At 41.7% G+C, this 11579-nt stretch overlaps 2 protein-coding genes across 2 annotated transcripts in view; both read left to right on the top strand.

Moving 5' to 3' along the window:
• Window positions 1-5301, top strand: mterf4 (mitochondrial transcription termination factor 4). Its single transcript, XM_062023542.1, has 4 exons — window positions 1-107; window positions 287-689; window positions 757-941; window positions 4583-5301. The coding sequence occupies exons 1-4, from the start codon at window positions 81-83 to the stop codon at window positions 4970-4972; spliced, it is 1005 nt and encodes a 334-aa protein (XP_061879526.1). The 5' UTR covers window positions 1-80; the 3' UTR covers window positions 4973-5301.
• A 5287-nt stretch (window positions 5302-10588) lies between these two features.
• The window catches only part of LOC133630930 (probable G-protein coupled receptor 148), a 1154-nt gene continuing 163 nt past the window's right edge, over window positions 10589-11579 (top strand). The window contains exon 1 of the mRNA XM_062022785.1: window positions 10589-11579. This exon is cut by the window's right edge and continues 163 nt beyond it. Within this exon, the coding sequence (XP_061878769.1) occupies window positions 10595-11554 (960 nt within the window). The 5' untranslated portion in view covers window positions 10589-10594 and the 3' untranslated portion in view covers window positions 11555-11579.

Below are 11579 nucleotides of genomic sequence, written 5' to 3'. Positions count from 1 at the left end.
TAAATGAAACTAGCGTCAAGGCGGAACATCTTTTTCCTTTTGCTGTTGATGCACGGAAGTTAATTTAAAACGGACGGAAAATGAACGCTCGCGTTCCCTCACGGCAGGTAAGTAAATACAACAAACCACTACACGTTTAAAGCCTTTTCTCTAATAAGTATGTTTTTATTTGTATTCTTCTATATAATAGTGATGGAAAATACTGGCACGTCGCACTTTTAAACGCTTTAACCTTCGTGGTGCCCACCCAGCAGTGCTAACGTCTGACTATGGCACTTTCCCACAGGTTCTTCGGTGGATTATAAGACATTCCACCTCGTCTTTATTCAGCCCCCATCTCTCAGGGAGGTGGCTGCGTCGTCCATGCGTCCAGTCTAGGTTGTGTTCGTCATTACTGACAAGTTCAACCAGCCATGATCCAGTTCCCCCTCAGAGAGACACAGAGCTGTCACTGCAGTGTCTTTCTGACATGGGCTTCACAGACAGCCAGGCTGAGGAAATCTATGAAAGCGTGATCAACCCTGCAACTGCCAAGCATTGTTCATCAACGCTCACAACTTTGTTTGTGTTGGGCCTCAACCCTTCCTCTGTGGTGAAATTACTGAGCAAATGTCCTGAGCTTTACACCACCAAGGAGTCACTTCTTCAGCAGCGCATCAGCAACCTGCGCAAACTCGGTTTAAGGGAAGGTGAGATCACGTCTATGACCCCTTTTTTTTTAACACTTGTCTAAATGCATCCATGTTCTGTTTATAGGTAGTCTTCAGAGAGTGGTGGCCCACTGCCCTGCCATCCTCACTGTGCCCGTGAAGACTGTCAAACATGTGGTGATGGTCCTCAGAGAGAAGTGTCTGTTCACAGGGCAGCAGGCGACGGACATCCTCAGGGACAGTCCTGCTGTGGTGCTAGAAGACCTGGCTCAGCTGCAGTACAAGTTCCAGGTGCGGATGAACGTGCAATTGTGTCCATAGCGCTTTGCTTCTTTTATTGCTTGCACAGTACATTCTAAAAATGTAATTCCATTGAAAAATGAGCAAAAGAAAAAAGTTTAAATGTTGATATCAGGGAAACTAATAATAATATGCTTTGTAACCTCTGACACAAATCCAAATTGTCTTCTTTGCTTATCTAAATTTGATTATTTTCTGGCTTGATAACAAAAAAAGTATTGTATCAAGCTGGCTCCCTTGGTAATGAAGTTTACATTTGAAGAGCAGAACGAATTATTATAACAATAATCACGTAAATTAATGACCAAAATTGGTCTAACTTTACAAGATTATGGCGGTACTTGGTGTAAAAATGTGCTACCTCTTGCACTTCCTGTGTTTGAATTAGTAATTTACATGTTGTATACTAGAATCGAATAGAATGCCTTTTATTGTCACTATACACAGGTACAATGAGATTAAAAGCAACTCCAGTATCAGTGCGACAGTCTACAAATATGCAAAACATAGGAAGGAAAGAAAATAAAAATAGTACAAAAGGAGGTAAGGTGCACAGTCCAGTCCTGAGAACGAATGTTCTGAATGTGTTGTTTAAATATTATACTATATATATATATATATATATATATATATATATATATTTTTTTTTTTATATATATATATATATATATGTGTATATATATATGTGTATATATATATATATATATATATATATATGTATATATATATATATATATATATATATATATATATATATATATATATATATATATATATATATATATATATATATATATATGTGTATATATATGTATATATATATATATATATATATATATGTGTATACATATATATATATATATATATACATACACACACACAAAAAGTTTGGGGTCACATTGAAATGTCCTTATTTTTGAAGGAAAAGCACTGTACTTTTCAATGAAGATAACTTTAAACTAGTCTTAACTTTAAAGAAATACACTCTATACATTGCTAACGTGGTAAATGACTATTCTAGCTGCAAATGTCTGGTTTTTGGTGCAATATCTACATAGGTGTATAGAGGCCCATTTCCAGCAACTATCACTCCAGTGTTCTAATGGTACAATGTGTTTGCTCATTGGCTCAGAAGGCTAATTGATGATTAGAAAATCCTTGTGCAATCATGTTCAAACATCTGAAAACAGTTTAGCTCGTTTCAGAAGCTACAAAACTGACCTTCCTTTGAGCAGATTGAGTTTCTGGAGCATCACATTTGTGGGGTCAATTAAACGCTCAAAATGGCCAGAAAAAGAGAACTTTCATCTGAAACTCGACTGTCTATTCTTGTTCTTAGAAATTAAGGCTATTCCACAAAATTGTTTGGGTGACCCCAAACTTTTGAACGGTAGTGTGTATATATATATATATATATATATATATATATATATATATATATATATATATATATATATATATATATATATATATATATATATATATATATATATATATATATACACATACACACACACACACACACACACACACACAGAAGCATTCAGACTGTGGGTGGAAAGTAAAAATTGCACACAGAGAGGTGCTAAACTATAAAATCAGTGCCTATGAGTTCACCATGGTTATGGCTTTCAGGAAAAAACTGTTCTTGAGTCTGTTTGTCTTAGACCTGATGACCCTGTAGCGCCTTCCTGAGGGCAGCAGGTCAAAGTCAGGGTGGGAGCTGTCATTGATAATGTTGGTAGCTCTGCTGAGGCAGTGGGAGGTGTAAATGTCTGTCAGGGAGGGGAAAGGGCAGTTAATGATCCGTTGTGCTGCCTTTACCACTCTCTGGAGCCTCTCCCTGTGTGCAGTGGTGCAGCTGCCATACCATGCTGTGATGCAGTATGTCAGCAGGCTCTCGATAGATGAGCGGTAGAAGGTCAGCAGCAGGTTGGAGTCCAGGTTGTTTGAGGACTCTCAGGAAGTGCAGCCGCTGCTGAGCCTTCTTAGTGATGGCAGTAGTGTTCTCTCACCAGGAGATGTTGTCAGAGATAAGGACGCCAAGAGACCGGAAGGTGTGGACCCTCTCCACACACTCACCCTTGATGTAGAGGAGGGCTCTGTTTTCTGAAGTCGACGACGATCGCCTTGGTCTTCATTGCACGGTTGTTCTCTGAGCACCAGTCTGCCAACTTCCGGACCTCCTCTCTGTAGGCTCCTTCGTCCTCCTTTGAGATGAGTCCAACCACCGTAGTGTCGTCCACAAACTTCACTATAAGGTAGTTGTTGTGGGTCGGACTGCAGTCATTGGTGTAGAAGCAGTACAGAAAAGGGCTCAGCACACAGCCCTGTGGGGAGCCGGTATTCAACGTGCGGGTGGAGGAGAGGTGGGGGCCGAGTCGAACAGTCTGGGGCCGGTTGGAGAGAAAATCCTTAATCCAGGCACAAGTGAAGGGGGGGCTGAGAGTGTTAAATTTTGTGATGAGGATGTCCGGTATTATTGTATTAAAGGCAGAACTGTAATCCACAAAGAGCATCCGGACGTAGCTCTGCTGTTGCTTCAGGTGGCATAGAACAAAGTGGAGAGCCACAGTGATGGCATCCTCAGTCGATCTGTTCGCCCGATATGCGAACTGGTAGGGGTTGAAATCTTGGGGGAGATAGTCCTTAATGTGCTGTAGAACCAGCCTCATCAGGTATTACAAAAAAAGACCTAAATATGAATGATTATCAATCTTCACCAAGACGTCACTTGATTGACATTCACGGCACCCGGGGGTCTTGTGAGATGACAAGAAAGATGAAGATGAAGGCTAAAAACCGACCGCACAGTTCCTGTCTTCACAATAAAAGCGCTGTTTCATCCTGCCTGCGCTAACAAAATAAGAGTCTCAGAAAGCTGGCGTGCACAACCTAGCAAGCTACGGAGTTTGCCACCAATGTATTCCTTGTAAAGTGTATAAAAAGGAGTCTGGAAGCTGGACAAATAAGATGGCAAAAAGCAACCACTTTCTTGTGGTGTTGGACAGAAAGGAGGACTTTTTTTCTCCTCCATTTGAAAATGTGGACGTTATCATCACTACTGTCTGATTCCAATCAATGCAAGTCATCAGAATCAGCTCATACACCAACTTATATTCTTGTCTTCGTGAAAGACAGGAATGTTAAACATGCTTGTATTATCATTAAACACATTTAACTTGTTAACAAAAACCTCTCTTTCATAAATAAATAAATCTAAATTATATACAGTCGTGGTCAATAGTTTACATACATTTCTAAAGAACATCATGTCATGGCTGTCTTGAGTTTCCAATCATTTCTACAACTCTTATTTTTTTATCCTAGAGTGATTGGAGCACATACTTGTTGGTCACAAAAAACATTCATGAAGTTTGGTTCTTTTATGAATTTGTTATGGGCCTACTGAAAATGTGACCAAATATGCTGGGTCAAAAGTATACAAGTGTATGTAAACTTTTGACCACGACTGTATATGTGCATTGTAATGATTATATTTAGCTGCACATATACTTAATGTTTTTTTCCTGCACCAAGTAAAACCTGCCTACCACCAGGGTAACATGTACCACAGTTTGAGAGTCAATGGTATGGAGTCTTCTTACCCACGCACCACCATGTTTCCACAGTATGTCTACTTCCGAATGGGCGTCAAACAATCAGAGATGGTCAAGAACAAATTGTTTAGTTTCTCCCTGGACGAGCTGCGCTGTCGTCACTGTTTTCTGGAGCGCCGGGGCTTGTACCAGACCCCCGACAAGAAGGGCCAGACCACCATCATTAACCCCAAACTGGACAGCATCCTCAACGTGAGTCTGGACACCTTCCTGACGCTGGTGGCCCAGGTGGCGTCATCGGAGGAGTATGACGTCTTTCAGAGACTGATGGCCAGAGAGTGGCAGGAAGAGGAGCGTCACCACGGCGACATGCAAGCAGAAAGCGACGAGGAGGAGGAGGACGAGGAGGAAGACGACTTTGAAGACAAGGATAGTTACAGGAAAAGAAAAAAGAGGAGATAAATATTTAAGTAGAATAAGGTTACACGCAAGTATAGTTTGTGAAGAATATAAGTTTGCACGTTCAACTGATGCTTTTGATGTGACTAAACGTTAACTCCCTTTCTCTGTCGTTTATTCTTGAAATATTAGGACTTCATTCTTGTAAGTACGGTCAAGGTCACACAGAAGAAAAATAACAAAAAACTGCAGGAATAAAGTTTACATGTTAAGAGAATCAATAAATATTACCACAATGTAAATGGAGAACCCACATTTGTTATTTATTTGACAAGATTACAATTGTAATGGTATTTAAAGACTTGGAAAAAATGGCTATTTAATAGTAATATTATGGCACATTTACTGTGATCAATATGCATTGTCCTAATCAAATAAAGTTATTCAATTCACCAACAAAACTCAAATTGATGAGAATACTTGATACTTTTAACCTATAACCTTTTATTACACGAGGCTGAAAATACTACTTTCTTACTTACACCTGACTTATATTCAAGTCACATTTCTGACACTGATCATTTCATTTAAATATGTCAAAATATTGTACAGTCCTAACAAAAGTAAAGGGGAAAAAAAATCCTGCACCTTCATCTAGCACAGGGATGTCAAACTTATCATTGAGGGCCACACCACAGTCATGGCTGCCATTAGAAGGTCGCTTGTAATTATAAATAATTCATGAAGTTAAAAGTTAAAGTACCAATGATAGTCACACACACACTAGGTGTGGTGAAATTTGACCCATCCCCTTTTTCACCCCCTGGGAGGTGAGGGGAGCAGTGAGCAGCAGAAGTGGCCGCGCCCGAGAATCATTTTGGTGATTTAACCCCCAATTCCAATCCTTGATGCTGAGTGCCAAGCAGGGAGGTAATGGGTCCCATTTTTATAGTCTTTGGTATGACTCGGCCGGGGTTTGAACTCACGACCCACCGATCTCAGGGCGGACACTCTAACCACAAGGCCACTGAGCAGCAATTTTCCTATGAATTTGATTATATAAAAAAATTTTACGTAAAGAGTTTTTAAAAAAAGTCAGTAGATTTTACCAGTTTTTTACAGAAAAAAACTGTCAGCTTGGTTGCCAGACTTTTACTGTAACTATTATTTTTACAACATATTACTGTAAATAGAAAAACGGTACCGCTGTTTAATTTAATTTTGGCAACTCAGCTACCAGTTTTTTACCATGATAAAATGTGGTTCCATAAAATCATCAACCGTGGATTTTACAGTAAAAAAAAACCCTGACAGAATAGAATAAAATATATCTTTATTGTCATTGTACATTGTACAACAAAATTGTAAGCACAAACTAATTTAGTGCAAATTCATAATAACACAAAAACATAGATAAATAGATTAAAATACATAAAAATACCAAGCACACAGCTCACATGCACAGTCGTTCTTGTCTTGTATTCAGCGACACTATTGCTCTCGGGTAAAAAGTGTTCTTAAAAGTGTTTGTCCGGCATTTTATTGTCCTGTATCTCCTGCCCGAGGGCAGCAGTTCAAAAAGTTTATGTCCGGGGTGGGATGGGTCCCTTATGATGTTTTGGGCCTTTTTGAGGCACTTGGCACTGTACAGTTCATCTAGGGAGGGGAGAGAACAGCCAGTGATCTTCATGGCAATTTTTATGAGCCTCTGGAGTGCGTTTCTCTCTGCCGCTATGCAGCTGGCATACCATACACACATGAAGTATGTCAGCACACTCTCTATTGAGCAGCGATAGAAGGACACAAGCAGTTTTTGTGACATGTGGTTCTTTTTGAGGAGTCTCAGAAAGTAAAGTCTCTGCTGTGCCTTTTTGATGGTCACTGAAGTGTTCGCACTCCACGACAGGTCTTCCTCGATCTGGATCCCCAGGAACCTGAAGTTAGAGACCCTTTCCACATAGATGTACAGTGGTTGGATGTTTATCGTTTTTTCTTCCGGAAATCCATGATCAGCTCCTTCGTCTTGGTGGTGTTAAGGACCAGGTTGTTTTCCTTACACCACCCAGTCAGCCGCTCCACTTCATTTCTGTAGGCAGACTCATCCCTCCCTGAAATGAGTCCCACTACTGTGGTGTCGTCTGCAAATGTAATAGTGGTATTGCTGGCATGAGCAGGGGTGTAGTCATGAGTGTAGAGGGTGTAGAGTAGGGGGCTTGGCACGCAGCCCTGTGGGGAGCCGGTGCTGATGCTGAGAGGTGGGAACCTACTCTCACCCTCTGAGAGCGATTTGTCAGGAAGTCCAGGATCCAGTGGCAGATGGAGGAAGACAGTCCCAGCCCCGTCAGTTTGGGCACCAGTCTGTGGGGGAGGATGATATTGAACGCAGAGCTAAAATCAACAAAGAGTAGCCTTGCATAGCTCCCCTGCTGCTCTAGGTGGCTCAGAGCAGTGTGGAGGGCTGTTGCGATAGCATCCTCTGTAGATCGGTTGGCCCTGTACGCAAACTGGTGAGAGTCCAATGCTGGTGGCAGATTTGAGGTGATGTGCCCCCCGAACCAGAGTTTCAAAGCACTTCATAATGATTGGTGTAAGTGCCACTGGACAGTAATCATTCAGGCTGTCTACTGCAGTTTTTTTTGGCAGTGGGACAATAACAGAGGCCTTTAGACCGGGTGGGACGATGTACTGGGACAAGGACTGGTTGAAAATCCTGGTAAAGACAACAGACAGCTGGTCTGCACAGGTCTTTACTACACGTCCAGGTACGCCATCCGGTCCAGCAGCTTTCCTCTGGTTCACCCTCCTTGGTGTGGGCACAGCTCGGTTGACTTAATTTTACTGCAAAAAAAACAAACATTGGTCGGGTTTTTTTCAACTTACAGTAATATGCTGTAAAAAAAAAAAAAAAAAAAACTCCCTAAATTTTACAGTAAAATCTATTGGTCATTTTTATAGTGTACAATTTGATGGATAACTTGCTTCGAATTCATAAGTTAAGCAGATATTTAAGTATTTATTTGGATTTAGACCAAAAAAGTTAGATAAAATATTTGTTGCAATATTGGACACTATTTTTTTTCCTGTCAAACTGGGAAAAAAAACCCTAATACCTTTTTAGAAAGAAAGAAAATAAGGTATTGACACATTATTTCCAGGCTTTTTCGATCATATAAAATGAGGTGGAGCGGGCCTTGAGTGATATAGTTTCACCAAACTGTCAGTCTGTGACCTGATGTAGGTATACTTTTTGTCAGACCCTACCACATAATTAACAATTGAAAGTAAGTCAAATAAAAAACAACAAAGGTGAGGTACATAAATATTTCCAGAGGTTTAATTTAAAACAGTCCAAAAATCACACAACTTGCCTTATAATGAGTGTACAAGAATACGTGCGGCTTGCACCTAATGGTGGAAAAGTTCCGCCCTGTTGCTACGTGACCACCAAGTGGTAATAGTCTTGTCACACATCCAGAATGTTTTGTAGGAGTCAACAAAGAAGACATGAGATAAGGGACAGGCGGCAGAAAAACACCTGGTGATTTACACAAGACTCCTGCCTTAATGGATGTGCCACACACATGGAGGACGTAAGGTAAGAACTTTCAATAATATGTCAATAAGTCTGACTGGAAACTATTGATCCAGTAGTTTTTATCTGCATATTATAGTGAGGACTGTGCAGTAAAGCTCCAAGTGTTTGTTCTGATTTATATTTTCAAGCAATGCTTCTAATTGACATAGAACAGGGATGTCTAACTGTTTTTTATTGAGGGCCACATCGCAGTTATGGCCGCTTTTTAACAGTGAATCATTTATGGATTTGCCTATGCATTTTATTATTAAATATAGATTTTTACGTACACTGTAAAAAAAAAAAAAATCTGTATATTTCACAGTAAAATTCTGGTCACCATTTTTTAAATGTAAAATCTACACATTTTTTAAACATATTACAGTAGATGGGGGGGAAAAAAGTACCCACTGTTTATTTACCATTTTTAAATGGTACCACAGTTATTTTAGGTAAAATACCAGCAGCTTAGTTGCCAGAATCTTACTGTAAAATTCAAGGTAGTTTGTTCAACATATTACTGTAAATAGAAAAACAGTACAACAGTTATTTTTTTATTCTGGCAACTGAGCTGCCAGTTTGTTACCGTAAATCAGGGGTGTCAAAGTGATTTTAGCTCAGGGGCCACATGGAGGAAAATCTGTGCACACGGACTATTAAAATCATGGCATTAAAACTCAAAAATAAAGACAACTTCAGATTGTTTTCTTTGTCTTACTTTGGCCAAAAATAGAACAAACACATTCTGAAAATATTACAATAAAAATATAGAAATAAATACTGGCAGCAGTAAAGTTTAGATCCATGAAGGAAAGAAGAAAGTGAATGAATGTTTATAACTGAATACATTTACATATGCATAACAATGTGTTTTCTTTTGTATTATTTTTTTAATGAATTAACGTTTATGACAACCTTTTTCCAAAACACAAAAACGCTTTCAAAACACTTACAAAAAAGTGGGACCCCAAAGATTTACTGTGGAACCCCATTGTTATGACTTGATGGGGTCATTGGGACCCCATTTTGAAAATTCCTAGCACCAACACTGATGGATTATTGGTGCGTGCATAACAGCAGCAGGCGGATCCGGCCCGCGGGCCTCGACTTTGACACCACTGTCGTAAAATAAATGTGGTACCATTTTTCTATTTACAGTAACAACAACTGTAGATTTTAGAGTAAAAAAAGGCAGCGTAGTCAGCAACATTTTTTAGTAAAAACGGTGGTAGTTTTTTTGAAATTAGTTTTCAATTGAATATGCTGTAAAAAAAAAAAAAAACATCGTAATTTTTAACATAATATCTATTGTCCTTTTTACATTGTACAATTCGATAAATAACTTGCTTTGGAACCATAAGTCAAGCAGATATTCAAGTATTTATTTTATTTTAGCAAATACAAATGTGTGGACAGCACGGTGGTACAGGGGTTAGTGCATGTGCCTCACAATACGAAGGTCCTGAGTTCAATCCCGGGCGCGGGATCTTTCTGTGTTGAGTTTGCATGTTCTCCCCGTGACTGCGTGGGTTCCCTCCGGGTACTCCGACTTCCTCCCACCTCCAAACACATGCACCTGGGGATAGGTTGATTGGCAACACTAAATTGGCCCTAGTGTGTGAATGTTGTCTGTCTGTGTTGGCCCTGTGATGAGGTGGTGACTTGTCCAGGGTGTACCCCGCCTTCCACCCGAATGCCGCTGGGATAGGCTCCAGCTGCAAAAGGGAGAAGCGGTAGAAAATGGATGGATGGAAATACAAATGTGTGGAAACTATGGTAATATATTAATTGTTGCAATATTGCACAATATTAGCATTTAAAAGGTGTGCCATTCCATGCAGTGCATAAATATAGTTGTTTGTCAAAATGGAAAGAACAAATACATTTAGTACAAAAATATGCATTGATGCATATATTCCTAAGCGTTGACGGGCCTAATACGGCCCCCGCTTCTTGAGTTTGACACCTGTGACATAGAAGATTAGATTAGCTAAGATGAGTACGTGTGTTTACTTTTCTATTAGTTTAATATTCAACGTGAAATATTGTTGATGAGTACTGATCAACAGGAAGCTGTTGGAGGAAGAAGTCGACACTTCCAGCAAGACAAGATGGCCGAGCCCCTCCTGATCGCCAACCTGACGCAGGAGTGGCTGGCGAGCTTGCGAAGGTGGCACCTGGACTTTTTCTTCATCCCCACCACCATGGTGACGCTGGCCACCATGCTGGTCAACCCCGTCCTCATGGCGTGCATCTTGGTGTCCCGCGCCTTACGCCAGGAGACGCGCTACCTGCTGGTGGCCAACACCTTAGCGGCGGACATGCTCTTCCTCACCATCAACCTGCTCACCGCCGTCCTCAACGCCGCCCGGGCCGAGGTGCCGTGGCTGCTGTGCGAGCTGGTCACCGCCGTCACCGTCACGGCGTACTGCTGCGCCATCCTCACCGTCACCCTCATGGTGGTGGACACCTACGCCGCCGTGCGCTGGCCGCTGCGCTACCGCCACCTCCTCCCGCCCGCCCGCGCCCGCAGAATCCTGCTGGGGGCGTGGCTGCTGGCGGCGATGTACCCCCTCGCCCTGTTCGTGGTCATGGAGGTGGAGAGAGGGAACCCGCAGGAGAAGATGGCCGTGTGCCTCGTCCTCGTCTCCCTGGGCATTCTGCAGGCCAAAAACATGGCGGGGATCCACATCTACTTCTTTGTCGCCGCGGTGATCTGCGCCGTGCTCATCTTCTACTGCTACATCCGCCTCTACATGGTGACCAGGACCCAGGGCATCTGGCAGAACCGCTTCTCCAGAGCCAGGGTCACGCTGTTGGCCCACGGGGTTCTGCTGCTGCTTTACTTCCTGCCCGGCTTCGTCTTCACCCTGGAGCTCCTCCTGTTTCAGAGCCAAGACGTCAGCCAAGATGTTCGAGTGTGGTTGAGCACGGTCAACATGTGTGTCTTCATGTTGCTGCCGAGGGCCTTCGCGCCTTACCTGTACGGACTGCGATACCGGGAGATCTCTGATACCATAGTGCAGCTGCTGCATCGGCATTGTAGACTCAGCCAGAGCACTGTATCGTAGGTGTCCTTCATACTTCTACACTTCC

The sequence above is a fragment of the Entelurus aequoreus genome, linkage group LG16 (assembly GCF_033978785.1).
Source record: "Entelurus aequoreus isolate RoL-2023_Sb linkage group LG16, RoL_Eaeq_v1.1, whole genome shotgun sequence".
NCBI classification, from domain to species: domain Eukaryota; kingdom Metazoa; phylum Chordata; class Actinopteri; order Syngnathiformes; family Syngnathidae; genus Entelurus; species Entelurus aequoreus.
This window is presented reverse-complemented; position numbering and strand designations above follow the sequence as displayed.